This window comes from Salvelinus alpinus, chromosome 12 (genome assembly GCF_045679555.1).
Source record: "Salvelinus alpinus chromosome 12, SLU_Salpinus.1, whole genome shotgun sequence".
NCBI classification, from domain to species: domain Eukaryota; kingdom Metazoa; phylum Chordata; class Actinopteri; order Salmoniformes; family Salmonidae; genus Salvelinus; species Salvelinus alpinus.
This window is the reverse complement of record NC_092097.1, coordinates 9,850,789-9,873,320: the sequence shown is the minus strand read 5'-3', so window position 1 is coordinate 9,873,320 and position 22,532 is coordinate 9,850,789. Positions and strand designations below refer to the sequence as shown.

Genomic DNA, 22,532 nt, shown 5'->3' with positions numbered 1-22,532 from the left:
TCGAAAAAGGACAGGAATTTCGCATTCATATGGAAAGCGTATACTAAAACAAGAAAATACTACAAGTCATCTTTCAAAATCAATATCTATCTTACCTCTACTGTATATTGTTTTATGTCCTACGGATTTGAGAAGAAAGATGACGAGTTCAACGGGAAAGTGAGCCTTAACCTTAATCCTCACACAGCATCTTAGCCTAGTTGACAAGAAGTGGTACAGTTTTCCTTATTTTTGACCACTTTTCTTATCTGACAAGAGGTTTGGACCATTGGTTTTCTTAGAGGTTTATCTACACAATTAACATATTATTTTACCCATTGGTCAAAATAAGAATGATGTTTTTGATTGAACACCTTACCAATTGAAAAGGTTAACATTAACACACAAACTCACGTGCACACACAAACAATGTGATGCTGTTTATGACATGTAAGCCTATCGTCATCTCCACAGTGAGAATATCTCCAGCTCAGTGAGAGGCTCAGAGGAGAGAGGTCAGATAAGTCTATGAAATACTTAGAACCCTTCAGTATAACCAATAAACCAAAATCTCTCGCTCACGAACACTATTCATAGCTACGGTACAGAAACCATCTGAGATTGGCTGTGTTTAAAATCGAATATTTCACTCTCCTCATGTTGAAACAAACATTCAGACTTGTCTTTTCTGATTGATGTTTCTGAATCCACCAGAAACCAAGAACAAGACCAACACAGTTGAATCCACATCTACCGACTGAAATAAAAGAAGAAAACAGAGGATATGGGGAGAGAGATTTCAGTGCCATTTAAGAGACCGACAACAGTCTGCCAGTGCCAATCATAACCAAACATAAGCACCCTTCTTATCACCTTTCAGTTTCATAATCCCGGAGCATAGACTGTTGTAACAAAGGTCTTGTCTGTACCGCGGTCTCATGAGGTGCAGAACACTGCAGCATAAGGACTGGTGACAAAGGTTGTTACTGACAGCTAGTGGTGGTTTTAAAGACTAACAAGCAGTAAGATATGGGTTGCATATCAGAGTTAAAGGGACAATCTGCAGTTCAAACAACCAAGCAGAATTGTAACCACCCTCAATTTCATGGTCAGCGCTATAGATGCAAGGACTGACCATCCATGTATAGTATAGATTTAACTATGTTTTGACGCTATACAGTGACAGTGTTTCTTTACAATTACATTGTTTACAAACAATAGAGTAAAACAATCTATTATGGGTTCTGAAGGGGCATAAAAGTTGATCTAACCTCATTAGGCATTTATAATTATATTTTTGAAAAGTTAAGGTGTATATATTGTTAATTTAAAAATACACAAATGGATGTACCAATTGCAGATTGCCCCTTTAAAGGGATATTTTGTATCTCCTTCCCCGGAGTCAGATTCATTTATGGGTACCAATTGTATGTCTCTGTGCCCAGTATGAAGGAAGTAAGAGGTAGTTTCGCAAGCCAATTCTAACTAGCGTTAGCGCAATGACTGGTAGTCTATCTACTAGAACGCTAGCAGATAACCATAGACAACGCTAGTTTGGTTCACTGAAATAGCCTCTCAGAAGTATCAATGAGAATGACCAGTTCAGTCAATGGCCACATTCAGAACCATACATCAAATGACCATCAACACAAATGACCATCAACACAAATGACCATCTCTAAGGCATATCTTTGGATGCCAGCAAAAAAAAAGTGAGAAACATATGGCTGACAAATGTGAAATCCATCTGATTTAACGTGGTCAAAACCAAATCATAGTCCTTAGTTGTTATAAAACATATACACATTTCAGATATACAGTATACTGTACATTCAGTTGTGCATATTTACAGCTGTGCTTCAAACATGAAGGTTCACTTGGTGTCCCATTTATAAATACAATTTCTTCACCTGAAAATCTTCCTTTAAAAAAACCCCCACAAGTGCATTGAAAGTACAGACAAATATGATAAAGTCATAATTTGTGTACTCACATGGAAGGGGAAACTACATTGAAATTCAGTGTCAATGCTCACACAAGTAAACACATTTCACAAGGTCTTCTTAGTCAATAATCAATATTCTATTCCTTACCAATCCAGTCTTGAGTAACAGAAGTGAACAATTATTTCTGTGTACTAATACTGCGTCGTGGATGGGAATAGGGGGAGCCCTCCATCTATGGTGAATGGTCATGCCCCCCATCCGTGCCCTCTGACCACGCCCTACTGTCCCTGTCCTGGTCTGGTTTGGTCCACTAAATTCTGGTATGGTATGGACCGGTCAGTTCTGTTGACCCCTGAGGCTCTGCGGTCCTCAGCTGGACACAACGCTGTCTGATCCAGAGGCTTCAGCCTCATCAGCAGAGGTGGTAAGGGTAGGGTAAGGCCGTGGCTGGTCCAGGTTGACGTAGGTCACCTTCAGGCTGATGTAGTGCTCTCCCTCCAGGCAGGACAGGATCTCTAGCACCTCCTGGCCCAGCGTGTGGAAGTCAGGCCTGAGCTCTGGCTCCGGGTCCCAGCACTCAAGCATGATGGAGTACCTGTAGAGAAACAACAGCATAGAACAATGACAACAGCTGTCAACAACCATGACAGAGTTCCTAATGCAACAACAACAGCTATAAAAGACTGTGATAGAATAGCTGTAGATCAGGAATGGGATGATCCGCGTGACGCCGGTTGCCCGTTAAAATGATCTTACACTAGATCACTTACAAAGCATCAGGGCAGAACTGTGGCTGGTGCAGCCTGCGTCCCTTTAACAGAAAGTGAGTGATGTCATAGGGGTCCACTTCAGGATAGGGGCTCGCTCCTCTGGTCAACAGCTCCCACATCAGGACCCCAAATGACCACTGTGAAGACAAGGGATAAAGAGCTAGAAAACATTTACAGGAACTGGATCTCTAGCACCTCCTGGACCAGGTTCATTTAGCAGATGCTCTTATCCAGAGCGACTTACAGTAGTGAGTGCATCCATTTTCATTATTTTTCGTACTGTAAGACAGATACAGTATACAATGGCTATAAGAACATTGAAATAGGGTCATAATCCCTCACCACGTCTGACTTGGTGGTGAACTTCTGTGTTTGCAGGCTCTCTATGGCCATCCACTTGACTGGTAGCTTGGCCTTCCTGTGGTCCTGGATGCTGTAGTACTCCTTGTCAAACACATCTCTGGCCATTCCGAAATCTGCCACCTTCACCGTGAACGTTTCATCAAGCCTAAAGAGACCATAGATAATAGACAGACTTTATAGATGGGACAGCCAGGCACTGGATTGAGAAATAGCATAAACAAAACATTAACGAGTGATAGAGCTGCCGTGCACTTACATGCAGTTTCGAGCTGCCAGGTCTCTGTGTACAAACTTCTTCTGGGCCAGGTACTCCATCCCTTTGGCAACCTGTAGCCCAAAGCCAATCAGGTCTTTCACTGTTGGATTCTGGAGGAAGAGAGGTGACACAGGAGTCATTCATGAACAATATAAACGTATATTCTCTCTGACGAGCTGACTAGTGGCTATACTTTGTTATGATGAAGTATGAGGAAGAGTAGGCCTTTAACATACCCTCCTTTCACAGAGTATGAAGTGGCGCAGGTCTCCATGTTTCATATAGGGCAGCACCACCAGGGGGAGCCCCTCCTGAGGCAGCAGGATACCCAGCAGGGAGAGAACATTGGTGTGATGGAACTCCTTCATCAGGATGCCCTCTCTCAGAAACTGCTCCACCTCCTCCAGGTCTGTGATCCCTGAGAGAGGGAAAATTGAACTATGTGTACCAAGCAGGACATACACTAGCACAGTTGTTTATGGCATGAGGGCTCAGCCCAACAAAATGAGAAGAATCCACTTACTGTTCAATGACTTAACAGCACAGTGGATTAACTGTTCTTGGTTATTGTTGTCTGTCAGGTAGCCGTGGTACACAGTCCCAAAATGACCTGAATAACGACAAAATTACATCAGTGTTTTGGGGGACATGGCGCTAGTCTAGTTACATACCTTAAACTTAAACAACAACAAAAAGAACAAACAGGTAAATGAGTGGAAATAGAAATAGATGGATTCTAATGAATATGACGGACAGACCCATTTTGCTTCTCTTAGTCAGTGTCTGAGGAGGTCCCGATCTGTTTGGCGTGACAATGACCATAGGAGTTGGCAAGACAGCACAAACAGATCTTGGACCGGGCTATCCAGACCATACCTTTGCCGATGATCTGGTTGTGGTGAACGTTGAGCCTGTCGGCTGGGATCAGGACATCTTTGACCTCCTCCAGGAGCTCAGGTCTCAGGGTGTCCAATGAGATCAGAGGCGTGGCTGAGGGGTCAAAGGTGGCAGCGTAGAACAGGCTATGTAAGGCTATCCCTCCTGAGCCTGTCCTTTGGCTCACCTGGTTGGACCATTCTGGAGTACAGAGGAGACACGGCAAGAGAAACCCTTGATTCATTGATATGAATCACAAGATTAATGAACCATAATAAATGTTCACACCAAGGATCCCACCTTGTCGATAGTCACCTGTGGGGGATCGGTCAGGGTTGCTGCTTAGCCGACTGCGGACAAACATCCTTGCTAAACTAGTGTCTACTTCGCCTGAAATGTTTATCAACATAATGAATTACATTGCCTTACACAGTACATACTCAAAAACGTTAGATACCTAGCAGAAAATATGAAATGTCTTAAATGTACACATGGTAAGTTATTGCTTACATGACAACAATTGTTAAAGGCATAAAAATGTAGGTCTGTCTAACCCGTGCTATCATTTAAGAATACTGGTAAATGTACTGGTAGATGAAAGTGTATCTTCTTGTAGCGAATTCCACACACAGTAACGGTTCTCACCTTTCTTCTTCCTCCTCACATGTTTCATGGTGATGAAGGCCATGGCAGCACCAACACACAACGCAATGACAATTCCAAACATGATAACCACTACGTTGGTGGTGTTGTTGACGAAGACCACCGTGCCCACCTCATAGGCACGCCCATTTACAGACACCTAGGACAGAAACCAGGATATTACTCACACCTTATTCTGGGATCAGTTTGATATCACTTTCATTTAAGGACCAGTTTACTAATGGATTGATGGTTTGCTTTCAAGGTTAGGGTCAATTCCATTTCAATTAATTTAATTCGGGAAGTAAACGGAAATTCAATTATCAATGCATGTTAGCTCGCACGACTTTTGCCGTTCTCCTTCGACCTCTCTCATCAACGAGCTCTTTTGTCCACAGGACTGCCGCTGACTGAATGTTTTTGGTTTGTCGCACCATTCGCGGGGAACCCTAGACTCAGGAGGGCGGCTGTTTCTGAGATACTGGAACCGGAGCGCCTGGCACCGACGATCATACCCCGCTCAAAGTCACTTATTTTACCCATTCTAACGTTCAATTGAACAGTAACTGAATGCCTCAATGTCTGTCTGCCTGCTTTATATAGCAAGCTACGGCCACGTGACTCACTGTCTGTAGGAGTGATACATTTTCATGAAGGGGGTGGTGTACCTAATAAACTGGCCACTGAGTGTATATGGAAGTAGTTTAGTGGGGTTAAATATGGGTAAAGCACATATATACATCTTTTTTTTTTTTTATAATTTCCTGATCTTTCTTAAATCTCTCAGATATAGGAAAGACACTTTAGAACAAAGTTCCTTTTAGATTTCTTTTTTGACTTTGTTTCCCCTTGTATTTAATGCTTTCTATGGGCTAATGCTTTAATGCCCCCCCCCCCCACACGGCTTAGACTCTTAAGGATTAAGTTCAACTAGGTTAGCCATTACAGTAGCTCACCATGACAGGCGAACCTTCCCTGGGGATGATGAGATCCTTGGGGATCCTGCAGGTCAGTTCGTTGTCCAGTACTTGGACTCCGCAGTCCACACCTCCGATGGTCATTATGATCTCCATGCAGAGGCTCACCATGCTTAGCTTGTTGTGCTGCAGACCATGGAAAAACACTTCAATGAGGAATTCATTGGAGCTTGAATATGAAATGACATCTTTAAAACCAGATTACACACCGTTTCAGTTGTAAACTGGTTGCAATGAAGTAATTTCAACCAGCTTTGCCCACTGGTACCTAAGAAATCAACTACTCACACTACTTATACAACAACAATTGTGGTTAGATTTACCCATCAACCAATTGGTTAATCTAGAGTTACTGTGATGGTTGAAAACAATGATGATTGACTGACTGACTGACTGACTGACTACGTAACTGACTCTCTTCAAAGCTGAGTCCTGTGTGTATGATTGTGAACGTACATGCAGTGAAACCTCAGTCTGTCCAGGGCTCAGGCTCAGTACGTTGCCTTCATACTCAAAGGGGGTGATCCTGGCGTCTGGATGGTATTCAAAGTCCTTCCTCAGCAGATTGATGGCCCCGTCCATGCCGATATTAATAAAGCCCTTGTCTGTCTCATTTCTGGGGAAGACAGGGGCAAAGCACTCCATATGCGTGGGGGTTGCTGTGCCGTTGCAGACCTGCGTTATGTTCAACACATCAAATAGTGTCAATAACAGTACTCTGGGGTCATTTAATCAAATCAAATCAAAGACTGGCATTTAATGGATATTACCCCCATCATAGGTTTATGAAGCCCAGAGTTGTGAACCATGCAGGGTAACTTACACGCTGCAGAGACTTCTTCAGTCTGTTGGATTTGTAGTGGATCACAGTGTTGTACGCAGAGTCCAGATTTTTGCCTTTGATGATGATCTTGGATCCACTTAATCACAGGATTGAACAAAATAAAAACACATAGAGGCTTGCTGTTAGAGGTCAACGTTGCTGACTGTAGAAACCAGAGAAACCAGCACTATTTGCAGTATATTCTCTATTATTATTCAAATGGTTGTGCCAGTTGCTGAAATGTGACCCAGAAAAGGCACAGCAATGTAACACAACAGGTCTTAGCTTGTTTATTTCTGTTGGCTAATCACATCCTCACTTAGGTTTACCTCATTGCCTCTCGAGAGATTGCACATTTCCTGCACAGCATGTTTTCCCTCAGCTAAAAGTGTAGGCACTGCCCTGAATACATTTGACTTATCATTGTCTTCTTGGTCAGCATCATCTGTGTGCAATTAACTGTTTTCTACAGTTCTATATAGCACATTTGCAGGTCAGTCAGCTAGGCCCAGAAGCACACAGATGATGCCTAGTGGCTAGTATCCATTTGTATGGCCATACCTTCGGAAGCTGCAGGCAGGCCGTATCTCAGTGATCACAGGGTTGCTCTTGTAGTGGAACATCTTGTTAGTGGACACCTGGGATTGGTCAATGACAACCCTCACGGGCACCTTCTTCACTGCTGCCACACCTTTAGACAGGCAGACTATGGAGGACATGGTCCCCGTACCCTTAGAGACACTGACAGAGACACAGTAAGACAATAACATAATATTATGGACACTGATATAGATCCAGACAGAAACAGTAAAAGTCATATGTACTACGAAAGTCACAGGTTCTACAGTTACAATGAGACACCCAGGCTGAGAGAGCAAATTGCACAGCTGAAACAGTAGATGCCCATAATTACCTCTTGATGGGGCAGTCCTGGTCTCCTATAGACACAGTCTTAATCATCCCAGCATTCAAGTGAGGCCCTGTCAGTGTGACCAAAGTCCCCCCTACCTGAGGCCCGTAGTCAGGCATGATTTCTGTGATACTTGGCTCCTGGATAGAATTGTAGACATTAGAGTGGATGAAATACATTGTTTTGAATAAAAGGTTGTGTCAACAGTCAAATAAATGTAATCCTCCTCACCACAAAAGTGAACCCTGTAATTTGAGCCTGCCCTTGGATTGAGTAGCGTCCATCCACCTTCCCCTCACGCACTTCCACAGTGATGTTGAGATCCTGGTATGGGCCTGTAACATTAGGGTGAATGCTACACACCAGCCTAGGAGTGGTCAGGGTGAAAGATCAGTGTTGACTACGGCCTCAATAATAACAAAGCTATGAGGTCATTTGACAGAGTTGATTTGAAGTTTGGATGTCTCCATGCATTCTGTGTCTGTTACTTACTGTGTGCTGTTGCTCTTCTCTGACAGTAGAGTGCAGGGGGTCTCTCCCACCCTCACCAGGTGGGTCTCCTTGCTGATGATGGCTGGTCTTATAGGAGACCGGAACTCCCAGCCACACAGCTTAAGCTCTGTCTCACCATTAGGGGGAGCTGTCTTAGGGAAAAACTGGATCCCCCCATACAATACAATCAGAAAAACATGATGCAGTTCACATTTCCTCAAATGCTTTACACATTTTCTTCAAATGGTCAACTACTCACTTTCAAATATTCTATTAAGAATGTGTCGGTTTCTTCGACCCATGTGTTTGGTGGCCGTTGTTCTGACATTTATGACAGAGGATCAGTTTAAAAAGAGCCACTCCCTACTCCGGCCCCCAAGCAGTCTTACCTCTGTGATGAAGGGAGGACAGGACTCGTTCTTCCACTGGGCGGGGCACTCCTCCTGCCTGGAGCACACCGCCGAGCACCAGCCACACCCTGTAAACCTGGGCGCCGCCAGGCATGTGGAGCAGGTTAGAAAGTGTTTACATCCTGGCCCTTTAGGAGACACACTGAACATCTGTCACAGAGGAAGAGATGAAGAGAGGGGGAGAGAGGGAAGAGAGAGGGGGAAGAGAAAGAAAAGAAAGGGAGTGGGAAAGAAATTGTTACAGTATTCTCTGCCTTTAGAAATCAAAAGTAAAACAAATAAGCAAAGTGAGGTAATGAGCACTTATGACTGAATAGAAAAGGCACCTTATTTCCAACCACAAAGAGCAAGGACTCGTTGGATTGCACAGCAGCTTTCCTGGACACTTCTGTTTCCTCACCCAGAGAATAGTTGGCAAAGATGATAGGACTTGACCTCCTCAGGATGAGCTACATCAGTCAAAGACACTACAGTTATATCACTGAGCCATGGCAGACCTATGAAAGGAATGGATTTATAATATGTTCTACTCAGGTTGGTTAAAGTGCTGAGAGAGCTAATGATCTTCATTGGAAAAAACTGATTGCATAATGTTCACACCTGAGGAAAGACAGTCATGCACATGGTACAATTTTTTTATATAGGACAATCTACCCCCACTTTCACTGAATCTGCATTCATGAAATAGACACTGTCATTTCATATTCTCCTACTAGACACCTCAGTGACTGTACTGTACTGCAACACAAACACACTAAACACATAGACACAGTGAGTGTACCTGCAGCAGCCTGCCGTCCTTGGTGCCAATGTGTGCCACAGTGTTGTCCCCGATGATGGTGACCAACACTGAGGTGAGCAGGACGTTGTTCATGTACCTGTTGAAGAGGTCCACCCTGTAGTAGGGTTTAGACACTAGGGTGGGACTTTCCCTGCACGTGGCATTGTTCTCTGAGCTCTGCACAGACACAACACACACAGAGACAACAACATTACTCATACTGACTGACTGCTCATACATGAGTACTCATTTCACACAATTTCCACTTCCCTTTTTAGATTGCTTTATTAAAATGGTGTATACACTGATTTATTTTACATTACATAGTTGTTGTTTTTTTAATTTTGCCTTTATTTAACTAGGCAAGTCAGTTAAGAACAAATTCTTATTTACAATGACGGCCTACCCCGGCGAAACCCTAACGACGCTGGGCCAAATGTGCGCCGCCCTATGGGACGCCCAATCACAGCCACTTGTGATACAGCCTGGAATCGAACCAGGGTCTGTAGTGACACCTCTAGCACTGCGATGCAGTGCCTTAGACCGCTGCGCCACTCGGGATCCCTCTTTGCCTATATTGGTTGTTTGTCATATTCTCCATTAAACTGCATTAAACACACACACACACACACACACACACACACACACACACACACACACACACACACACACACACACACACACACACACACACACACACACACACACACACACACACACACACACACACACACACACACACACACATGAAGCGGCGAGGGGAATCTTCCACTGTGAGAGGGGATGTACCCCAGCACCTCCAGCCCTCACCCCTGTAACAGAGCATAGCTCTGACAACCCTGACACGTAAAGGAAAACGGCTGTAAAACAGTAGTGAACCATGGCTTCACACTGTGAAAATAGAAAGACTCAAAACACTATCTTCGTGTAGTAAAACCATGAAAAGTAGTGCACCTAAACAAAGATGCGTTTGGAGGGTGGTTGAATGTAAACCCAATGTAAGCGTTAAGATACACAGAATGCATTTCAAAACAGAATTGAAGTACCTTGAAACACCAAAAGTAGTTCTTCAACCTGAATATTGGTGTTTTTAAGAGTGTTGTGAAACAATAGATAACAATAGTTTTTAACACCTCTCCCATGTGAACTTGACCAAATTCAAATCAGCAATCCTTCTCAATCATTATTTAAGCTTTTATACAAACATATGATGGTTGACTGTTGTTTTTCCACTTTACTAGTGAAATAGTAATTGAAATGATTGCCAATATTGAAACGTTTTGTTATAAATGACCCATCAACTTCAATGAACGATGGAGATTAATTGGGTTTTCTGCCCATGATATCATTTAAGGTACTCTAGTCTTTTCCCATTGTGTTTTATGTAATTTATCTTGATTTGGTAATGTAAATTCTTATTATTTTTTTAAAGTTTTGTCACAACTAGGGCTGTTACGGTGACCGTATTACCGCCACACCGGCGGTCACGAGTCCTAATCCTATGTGACCATTTAGTCACGGTAACTAGGCTTTTTCAAGCTCTGATCGTGCTGATGCTCATTAGTAGCCTACCAATCTTGCTAAGTGCCTAGTACTCAGCACTCTATTGTCCCTCTAATCACTCTGACATCAATGCAAACATAATAGAAAATGTAATCCAACACTTCATGAGAGCGCATGAGCTCATGTTAAGCAACATTTCTATAGGCTATGCAATTGCTTGAGAACACAAAGTTCTGATGGCCTCTACTAAAAAGAGGAGGTTCCAATCAGCTTTCTATAGGCTTACTATATTTATTTCTCAACTTTCCTAATATTAAGCACATTGCTTCGCTTTACAACAGGAGTATAGCCTGCCTGGCATGAAAATTAATAACGAGAAAAGCTTCCTCCATTCGCTATTTAAGTGCATAGATGACATGTATTTTTGTTCCACTTCCCCTGTATTGAGACGGGTATATGATAATGGTCCATTCTAAATCCAAACAAATTTCACACATATATTATTTAGTATTTGTAAAGACAAGATTAAATCAAGAATAGTCTAATGGGTGACAATAATATCCTATCCCTTGTGAATGATATATTATCACTTTTTCAAATCGTAGTCGCACACCTCATGTAGCCTAGCCCATAGGCCTATGTGTTTTGATAAGGATTGTATCACAACTAAAAAAACAAAGCAGAGCTCAAGCCTTTCAAGCAACTTTTTTTTTTTAAATCATCATTAGAGTCGCATCATGCTCTCTTAGAGTGTATTAAAAATCTAAACAAGTAGCCCAACTTTTGTACAGTTGCATAAATAACTCTAAATTAAAAATTTAGGAGGACCTGTTTCTTTGTTAACAGTTCAATACTGAATAGCCTCATGTACGCATTCCCTCAAATCGTTAGGATAAAATATTGCTTCTATTTTATTTAGTTATGTTCAATTGTATTCTTCATACTATCAAATAATTGAAAATAATGCCACGGAATTCTAAGAAAATCTTGTCTGCTTACTGAATTAGTGTAGCCCACAGTCATATGGCATAGCCAGATCAGGACCTAAACATAAGGACAACTCAGAGTATGGTATTCTCTTCTCTTCTTCTAAAATAGACTACATTTTATTCATATCATGTTTCTTTAGACCTGTCTAAAATAAATCATGGATTTATTGTGATGGTGTAGGCTATATTACATGGATTCGTTATGACTTTTTCAAATGTAGATGTTCCAAAGGTCTGCATCAGTGGCTTGTAGGCTGTGTGGAAGTCAGGAGATGCTAAATGTGTTTATGTAAATTAACGGTCAATTATCGTGAGACCGGCAGTTATTTGTTTGACAATCACCGGCTGACAAAATGTCATGACCGCCACAGCCCTAGTCACAACATTTCTCAATTTATAGTATGTCAACCAATCAGCTGTGCAGCCTGACTTGTTTGCCATCACTTTTGCATAATTTCTTTGAACCATACACTTTTTCAATTCATCATCAATACAGAGGACTCTAACAGTTCTCACCGTTAATTTCTTAACAGGTGCATGCTTGTCAACAATTGTCATGAATACATTTTTAAAAATACTTCACTTAATTCACTTAATGATACACATCAGACCTACACATTTTTTTTTTTTTACACTTTAACAAAAGTGTCCTGAGGATTTAAAAAAAAAATCATCACTGATAAATTACTTTATGCCCACTTTGGCTTTCCTTGTTATTGCCACAATATTATGGTCACTACAGCCAATGGGAACTGATATTGCTTTCGAGCAAAGCTCCTCAGCATTAGTGAAGATATGATCAATGCATGTGGATGTCACAGATCCAACACTACTGGTATGCACTGTAGTTGGTTGAGTGATAACCTGGGTCATATTACAGCCATTAGTCACAGTTAGAAGCTTCCTCCTGAGAGGACAGCTAGTTGCTAACCAGTCAATGTTCAGGTCACCCAGAAAATAAAGCTCTCTGTTAAGATCACACACTCTATCAAGCATTTCACACACATTATCTACATAGATACTGACTGTTAGCCCTTGCTAGCCTATAGCAACACCCTAAAAGAATAGGCTTTAGATGAGTCAGGTGAACCTGCAACCACAACACCTCAATAACACTTGACATGAGATCTTCTCTAAGCATTACAGAGATATGGCTCTGAATATATACAGAAACACCTCCCCTATAGCCATTCCTGTCTCGTCTGTTAATGTTATCTCCTTGTATTGCTACCGCTGTATCATCAAAGGAATTATCTAAGGGAGTCTCAGAAATGGATAATATATTAATATTATCTGATGTTAGCAAGTTATTGATTTCCTGAACCTTATTTCTAAGGCTACATATATTAATATAGCCTTTTCTTGTGTAGCTTATCAGAGACGGACATACTATTGAAAAGATCAAACAAAGCAATGGACAAAAAAAACACTGCTCCGCATGGGGACTGTTGTTGCTAAACACACTGCTCTGGTAGCAAGGGAAAAACTCTAAACAGATGTTCCGTAATGTGATTCTGGTGCAACACCCAGAACTACGAGCATACTGTATCAACCATTAGGACTAGGAATTGTCAGGGACCTCACGATACGATATTATGCTGATACTTAGGTGTCGAAATAATATGTATTGCAATTCTAACAATTCTCACAATTCTATATTGGGATTCGATACAGTGATTTTATTGCGATTCGATGTTCCAAACATACTGCTCACCAGTGTCTGCTGCAGCGGGACAAGAGAGAGTCATGAGAAAACGAGTTTTGATCAGTCATGGAAATAAAAGTGCTTTAAACAACCTGGCTCCCTATTTAAAAAGACGATGGAGAACAAGCTATGAAGGACAAATACTGGAGTTTTGGTAAAGGTACAGCCAACTAGCGCCAAAATAATATTGTCAAAATTATACTACACGATATATCATCAAATATAATATCCTGATTTGTTACTGTATCGATTATTCCCCCATTCACTATCAAGCATGGAGTGGAATTTTATCAGAATATATCAACACAAACACAGCTGAACATAAATACAGCTACTCCAGTACAGTATAATTAGCTAAACTACCCCGACATGCCTCTACCATTCCTTTGAGTGTCTTCAATACACATTTAATCTGATCTTCCCCACTTAGTAAAAAAAATGTTGGTTTAAAAACAACCCAATTTGGGTAAATATTGGGCAGAACACACATTGGGTTATTTTGACCCAGCCAGTTGGATCACAAACAACCCATTGTTTTCTTTAAATTGGGTTGTTGACGCTGGGTTATTGAGCTATGATCCACCGGGTCATAGCAGAAGACTGGAGGAGGTGCTTTCAGATATTTATTTTTGGCCACCCATGACAGTAAATGTCATTCCGGTTAATCTGTTCTGTTGAATAGTGAACATGTTAAGGTTGAGCACTGACGCTTTTTTAGCTTTAATAAGGCGTACACAAGAGAAGGAGTTCATTAAGTGCCTATGTATATCCCAAAGTTGGGACAATTACCACATTGTTATAATATTTAAATAATGTTATATTTTTTTTATATTAAAACGTGCAATGTGCAAAAATATAGATTTTTCTTAATTTTCAGTTTATAAACTTAACATGATGAAAATGAATGAGATTTACTCTCACGGGCCAAAAAGAACTCTGAAACCAATAGGCCACGTATTTGAATTAAACAATTTTAAAATTTTCTTAAAATTTAACCATCAATTGGGTTTCAATTCACTTTTATGCTGGGTTGACCCAGCAGATGGGTAATCCCTAGGTTATTTTCAGGAGGCATGGCCTCCAGATAGGTATTTTTGGCCACTTGTTCATCTCATGTTTGTGCACTGCAAATGTACCTTTCCCTTCAATATTTTTGCACATTACATCATTTAATATAAAAAAACATTATTCATAACATTATTTCAACAGCATAACAAAGTGGCAACTATCCCAACACTGGGATACGCATAGGCCCTTGAAGAAATCAACTTGTGTAATTGACATTAAGATACAAAAGTGTCAGTGCTCAACTTTAACTTGTGTTGACAATATAGCAGAACAGATGAAGTGGAATCAAATTTACTCTCACAGTTGGCCAAATATAACAATCTGAAAGTAACACCCCTACTAAGCCAGGCCTTCAGTCTTCCGATCTAACACGGTGGATCATAGCTCAAGTGACCCAACTGGCTGGGTCAAAAATAACCCAACTTGTGTTCTGTCCAATATAAAATGCTGGGTTGTTTTTAACCCAGCATTTTTGTTGAGTGCTCATACAAATACTATAATCCATTGAAATGTTTAACATTGACAATATGGCTGGCTGTTACACTTTTGTAACAGTGTACTTTATTGACTTAAACACTAATGACAGTACTGACGAACGACAGCAGACAACTCATGACGTCATCCACTTAAAACACCTCAGAGATGGAATAAGTAGAGTATCCCTTCCTATAAACAGTAACCCTACAAACATGGTTCTTCCTCTATTGGTTGAGTCAGACAGTAAAATGCTTTGAAGTGACACAGCTACTTTAAAATGGAGACCATTCCCTGCTCCTTGCTCTTTCCTGCGCTTGCTCTCTCTGTGTCTCGTGTGCCTGTTTCCATGCACTCATACAAAACGTGTAGGAGCCAGGCGGAGGGATACACTCCCTCCCCTTCACATTCCGTCTCTTTATCAACACGATTTATAACCTCTGAGTTGGCACACCGTACCTGCAGGTGTACACATCGTTCTATGAGCTCAGAGTTGTCAAGTTTAAGAGTCACCACACCTTGACAGCGGATATTACACAGCCAAACACTTAAAAAAAAAAAATGAATACAGTTTTTTTGAATGCAGCTGCTGTCTATTCTTCCAACTATCCATACACTACATTTCCAATTCTTCTTCTTCAAAGTAATAATTAATGTCACACTTTAACCTAGTCATAGTCATAATATTATTAAACAGCTTAATTTATTTTTCTCAGACATAGGGCATCATACAATAGGTCAAGTCTACCCTAACCTAACATAGTTAAGATTTCAGGAACAGCGATAGCAGGACTTTCATGTACTAAGGCAGTATCAACAGTTCCGACCCTTACAATCATGGTTATTACCATGTGCTGAAACTCAACAGAGCAGAACAGTGTGGCAATGTGCCGGTGAGATCTGACTCATTCACCTCTTCCTCCCTCCCTTCCTCCCTGTTCTCACACATCTGCCTTCCTCCTCTCATAGTACTGGGACTTCTAATAGACAATGCAATAAGAATAACCTATATCAGTCCAATGACATAGTCATGATTTTGGACAGTTGAATATCAATCAAACTATTACATATTCCTGTCTACCATCAGGCTTCACCAACTACCTAACTGAAGCCCTGGCAGAGCAGAAGAGAGCGGAGTAGGCCTGTCACTGACCTCATGAGGGCAGCTCTCGCAGAGCTGGAAGTGGCAGAGCCCCCTGGAAAGCTGCTCTGGGCTGGAGCTGCAGCAGTCCTCCACTCCTTCATCAATGGCCCTGTTCACGTGGTCAATTGGGAAGGCACACAGGGCTGAGTTACTGTAGGGCTTCCCAGAGTCATCTGTCTCTGCAAACACCCCATAGAGAATGTCATCCTTCTCCCCCACTCCTAGCTCGTCTGCCAGCTCCTTCCCGGCCCGGGTGAAGTGGGCCGCCTGCAGCCTGTTATAAACCACATCCTCGAACACCTTGCTCCCCGTCCTTCTCCTCCTCCGCCTGCGTTTGGACTCGAAGCGACACTCCAGCACCAGCTCACGGTACATCCAGACCTCTGTGTCCTTCACCGGAAGACGGCCCAGTCGCGTTTGATACAGAGAGGAGTCCAGGAAGTTCTCCCTCTGGACAGACAGGAAGTAGACATAGTCCTGTGTGGAGAAGCTGTAGATGTAGTCGATCCGGTAGGAATTCTGTAGTTGAGGGAGCACGGTCAGACCCTTCATGACCATGTCAAAGCCATCCAGGGTCGACAGCGGCCGGCGCACCGATATGGACAATCTGCCATACCTCTGTGCCACACTCTCATTGAGTGTAGCCACTACAAAGAAATAGGTTGTGTAGCCTTGCTCCACAATGATGACCTCAGTGCCCAGGGGGCTGGCCAGGCAGTCAGGGCAGTCGGAGAGTGAGTTAGCATCCTGCCTGAAGAGACACTCAGATTTAGGTGGGGTACCATTAGAGTTAATTTCATGTAAGTAACAGACCCCATGCTGAGAGCTCCCACAGGAGTATAGAGAGGTAAGATAAGATGATGAGTCCAAGAGCAGGACCTCATTGTCCGTGTCCACTGAGTGCTCAGGATCAGCCTCAATGCCACACAGGGTACAGGTCTGACACTCTGGGCTGCCCACTGGGCCTGTCCTCAGCTCCCATAGCTTACTGAGCCTATTACTCACTGCCTCAATGACATTCTGAGAAGCCACATAAACCTCAGGCTCGTACGGGTTGATCACTATGTTCTGGATGGGTTTAGCAGTCTGGAAGTGGGGTATCGAGTAGCTAACATTGAAATCCACCTCCTTGCGAGGGGTCCTGGGACAGGTGTACAGTCCTGAGGCTTTGAGGGTTTGTATCCACATGCATGTCACCAGGAAGGTGGCCCAGGGGACCATCGCCACTCCACACTGCACTGTTACTGCTACTGTCTGTTACCTACAGCCACGAGATTTCTCCTCTCCACCTGAACATTCTGGGGAACAGCAGGAGCTCTGTGAGGAGAGAGAGAGAGAGTTAGAGAGAGAAAGAGAGAACAGTCTGTAGCACCTAGATCTTCTGCACAGATTCTGTCAGACCAGGGCCCTGACATTAAATCTCAGTAAGACAAAAATAATGGTGTTCCAAAAAATGGTCCAGTTGCCAGGACCACAAATACAAATTCCATATAGACACTGTTGCCCTAGAGCACACGAAAAACTATACATACCTCGGCCTACACATCAGCGCCACAGGTAAATTCCACAAAGCTGTGAACGATCTGAGAGACAATGCAAGAAGGGCCTTCTACGCCATCAAAAGGAACATAAAATTTGACATACCAATTAGGATCTGGCTAAAAATACTTGATTCAGTTATAGAAACCATTGCTCTTTATGGTTGTGAGGTCTGCGGTCCGCTCACCAACCAAGAATTCACAAATTGGAACAAACACCAAATTGAGCCTTTGCATGCAGAATTCTGAAAAAAAATATCCTCCTTGTACAATGTAAAACACCAAATAACACATGCAGGGCAGAATTAGACCGATACCCGCTAATGATCAAAATCCAGAAAAGAGACGTTAAATTCTACAACCACCTAAAAGGAAATCGATTCCCAAACATGACATAACAAAGCAATCACCTACAGAGAGATAAACCTGGAGAAGAGTCCCCTAATCAAGCTGGTCCTGGGGCTCTGTTCACAAACAGAGCCCCAGGACAGCAACACAATTAGACCCAACCAAATCATGAGAAAACTAAAAGATAATTACTTGATACATTGGAAAGAATTAACAAAAAAACTGAGAGAACTAGAATGCTATTTGGCCTTAAACAGAGAGTAAGTACACAGTGGTAGAATACCTGACCACTGTGACTGACCCAAAATTAAGGAAAGCTTTGACTACAGACTTAGTGAGCATAGCCATGATATTGAGAGACCGCCGTAGGCAAACCTGGCTCTCAAAAGAAGACAGGCTGTGTGTACACTGCCCACAAAATGAGGTGAAAACTGAGCAACACTTCCTAACCTCCTGCCAAATGTATGACCATATTAGAGACACATATTTCCCTCAGATTAGACAGACTCACAAAGAATTTGAAAACAAATCCAATTTTGATAAACTCCCATATCTATTGTGTGAAATACCACAGTGTGCCATCACAGCAGCAAGATTTGTGACCTGTTGCCACAAGAAAAGGGCAACCAGTGAAGAACAAACACCATTGTAAATACAACCCATATTTATGTTTATTTATTTTCCCTTTTTTATTTGAACTATTTGCACATCGTTACAATACTGTATATCTCTCTCACATCACCCCGCTCCTCCGCTCTCTCCACTGGCTTCCAGTTGAAGCTCGCATCCGCTACAAGACCATGGTGCTTGCCTACGGAGCTGTGAGGGGAACGGCACCTCCGTACCTTCAGGCTCTGATCAGGCCCTACACCCAAACAAGGGCACTGCGTTCATCCACCTCTGGCCTGCTCGCCTCCCTACCTCTGAGGAAGTACAGTTCCCGCTCAGCCCAGTCAAAACTGTTCGCTGCTCTGGCACCCCAATGGTGGAACAAACTCCCTCACGACGCCAGGTCAGCGGAGTCAATCACCACCTTCCGGAGACACCTGAAACCCCACCTCTTTAAGGAATACCTAGGATAGGATAAAGTAATCCTTCTAACCCCCCCCCCCCTTAAAAGAGTTTGATGCACTATTGTAAAGTGGTTGTTCCACTGGATATCATAAGGTGAATGCACCAATTTGTAAGTCGCTCTGGATAAGAGCGTCTGCTAAATGACTTAAATGTAAATGTAATGTATATAGCCATAATATGACATCTGAAATGTGTACTGTTTATTTCACTTGCTTTGGCAATGCAAACATATTCTATGTATCCTTTATTTAACTAAGCAAGTCAGTTAAGAAAAAAATCTTATTTACAATGACTGCCTACCCGGCCAAACACTAACCCGGACGACGCTGGGCCAATTGTGCACCACCCTATGGGACTCCCAGTCACAGCCAGTTGTGATACAGCCTGGAATCGAACCAAGGTCTGTAGTGATGCCTCTAGCGCTGATATGCAGTGCCTTAGACCGCAGCGCCACTCGGGAGCCCAATAATGCCCATTGAATGTAATTGAGAGACAGAGCGAACGAGAGAAAAAGAGAGAAAGAAAGACAGCCAGAGAGAAAAAGAGAAGAGTGGGCGTGAACTAAACATAGAATTACAGTGGCTTGATGTATTCAGCTTTTTAAACTGAGGGACAGGACATTTAATGACCAGTGAGTCACAGTTTTGTTTACTTTGCTCTTCCTACATGTGTTGTAAAAGAGACACGATAGTATGTGTATTACTGGGGGATGGGAAGGTTTGTTAATACAAATGAGAGTGGTTTTTTGTACTAACATTTTAAACATGATTTCATATTTATCCAAACAGATTCGTATGCATGACTTGAATGTGTGAGTAGCAGTCCAGACTGAGTCATTAGGGTTGCACTTCATGGGAAATGCCAACTTGTTCAAAGTTGGACAAAACAAAACATGCACCATGTTGACATAACTGTGGAAATGTACTGTATTTTTCTCAAGAGTCTCGTTTTACCTCAACTAAAAATAATACCTAACACTTTGTGTGACCCTATTTCATGTTTCATTACATTGTCTGATATATTTCATGTAGGAAAATATACTGTCAGAATGAAAGCGAGATTTAGAAAATATTTGGTTATACCCAGTCATCCTCAACTAAAAATAATACCTAACACTTTGTGTGACCCTATTTCATGTTTCATTACATTGTCTGATATATTTCATGTAGGAAAATATACTGTCAGAATGAAAGCGAGATTTAGAAAATATTTGGTTATACCCAGTCATCCTCATGAGCCCTTCCCAGCTAGCTAGTTTATGCTGGTTAGCTGGAAACAATGACAGCATGGGGCTAGTTAAGACTTTTAAATATAAAGTTAACTTGTAGTATTGGTCACCATCTGGATGTCAATTTGGGCACCAGGCGTGTCCATATAGACTCTCCCGAACAACAGAGCAGCGTAACATGCCAATTAACGTAGCTAATGTAACGACAAACCGGTGCGAATTACCATTGCAATGGTGTCGTTTTGGGGTGCTATGCAGTTTCTTCGCGCTGGGCAGCTGTATCACATGTCATCCGACGTAACGTGGCCAATTTTTTCCAATCCACTGTATTTTATTTTGATTATGATAGCAGCCTATATTATAATTAACTTGTCCCTTTTGCATTGGTAGTAAACATTTGGATGTCACCGTGATAAGGTATAACGTCGCTGCTCAATGGGGAAAGTGTGCGCTGCAAGCCGGCAACACAACACCACCCGGCACAGCACTGCAGTTTGGAAGTAACTAGATAGGCTACACTATCACCCCATACATAACCAATCAGTCGATATAACAGGGTGACAGCTAAAGTACACGGTTTCTTATACCCAGAGGTGCAACATCCGGGAACGCTTGCGAAACAGACCGGGCCAGGGGTTGGGGTTTGAGAAGTCAATGAGATAAGTGAAAAAATCGTCCTTAGTTGTACATTTTCTCGAAATCGAAACGTGATTTTCTCGAAATCGAAAGATATTGCCTCGAACCTAGATTCGAGGCATATCTTAAGTAGTTGAAAATGATGTTACTCCAACCTCGCCAAAAACAACTTTATATCGAATGAGAGCCTTTGATTTGACGGCCTGGATGTGCTTAGTTCGGTTTATAGCCAACGTCGCCATGACAGGTGTGATCAGGGATTTCTATTGGGAGCAGTTTTAGCCTATCTAAAAACTGTCTTTGGCTAAAGTGAGATTTAAAAACGTTTTTTACAACTACGACATTTAATATATACATTTTTGTAAAAACATATTTTTTTAAGAACTATTACTCCGATAAAAACTGAATGATTCTGAACACTCCCAAATCCCAATTTAGGCAGACAAGTTTCAAATTCTCCCTGAAGTTTCTAGCCACGAGCACTAGCTAGCTGGGAAGTGCTCATCATGAAGAATGACTGAACCGAATCGGTTCGTCCCAACTCTCAGCTGCCTAACATATGTGATCAATTTCGGCACCAGGTGTGTCCATATAGTCCCCCCCGAACGACAGAGCAGCGTAAGAATGAGTGTGAGTTGCTATTTTGCCTACTAAGTCATATAAAAGTGCATTATAGATGGAACAATCTCATTCATTATGAATTGATAACAGAAGGAGAGAAAAATACTACGTAGCCCAATAACCGGCATGCATGTTTAAGACAATTTATAAACACATTTAAAAAAGCACTGAATTGGTGTAAAGTCATATGCCAGTCAGATTGCCATTAACATTACATACCTGAGTGCGTAAATTATGCCGCGCATCCAGTTTAACTGAAAAATCTTGATTCCCAGACACAACACCAGTTGTCTAGTTGTATGTGGCACTATTACACGTTTTTCAATTCTGTGCGATATTATGGAGCAATTTCAGAAATTACGTATGGGACAAGTCAAAGTTCCTTGTACACTCCTCACGTGCCCCGCCTACGGCAATGAAGTATGTGCTGGTTTTGATTGCACAATCTCAGTTCTAAGGTTTCTTTTCTTTCCTATGTAACATCCAGATTACTTTTTACTCTCATCATCTGAAGTCACTTGAAGGACAGAAATTTTCACTCTCATGAAAACAAGAGATCACGCACTCACTCTTCCGGGTAACAGGAAACGCAACATTCCCAACTACAGTATGTCCAAGCATTCTTGGCAGAAGGAATGCCGCTGTGGGGTAGGCCTGTCTGCATACAGTTGCCAGACATGCATTGCTATCAGAAGAAACTCAAACACTTCCCAGGAAAGAATGTGCCGTCTCAAGGAACAAATATATTATTTACATGTAAAATAATTTGAATTATACTCACCTCAAATCAACAAGACATTAAAATAATAGCAAGATCAATTACTTCATGTTAAGTGTGGACATTTAGCCACTGACTAGATTTATTAAAACCATGTACTTCTGGGGGACCAGGAACAGATGCAAAAGGCATGAGTCAATGTTGTCTTAAAGGCACGCATGTCTTGGACCAGTTTTAACTTCTTCACTTTCAAAATACATA

At 42.0% G+C, this 22,532-nt stretch overlaps 1 protein-coding gene across 3 annotated transcripts; it reads right to left on the bottom strand.

Moving 5' to 3' along the window:
• Positions 1–406: 406 nt before the first annotated feature.
• On the bottom strand, positions 407–22,146 carry LOC139535462 (macrophage-stimulating protein receptor-like). Of its 3 annotated transcripts, none has more exons than XM_071334873.1 (21): positions 21,773–22,146; positions 16,118–17,425; positions 9,226–9,402; positions 8,771–8,893; positions 8,424–8,594; positions 8,035–8,198; positions 7,774–7,909; positions 7,546–7,682; positions 7,194–7,373; positions 6,633–6,729; positions 6,266–6,484; positions 5,789–5,935; positions 4,836–4,992; positions 4,491–4,580; positions 4,191–4,391; positions 3,838–3,924; positions 3,551–3,732; positions 3,315–3,424; positions 3,038–3,203; positions 2,696–2,832; positions 407–2,520 (listed from the first exon to the last, which is right to left on the bottom strand). In XM_071334873.1, exons 2-21 carry the CDS (start codon positions 17,327–17,329, stop codon positions 2,295–2,297), a joined length of 4,119 nt encoding a protein of 1,372 aa, XP_071190974.1. In that variant the 5' UTR covers positions 17,330–17,425; positions 21,773–22,146; the 3' UTR covers positions 407–2,294. The 3 variants fall into 3 exon arrangements, with proteins under 3 accessions (XP_071190974.1, XP_071190975.1, XP_071190976.1); XM_071334874.1 differs by having other exon boundaries at positions 4,506–4,580; XM_071334875.1 differs by lacking the exon at positions 4,491–4,580.
• Positions 22,147–22,532: the final 386 nt, after the last annotated feature.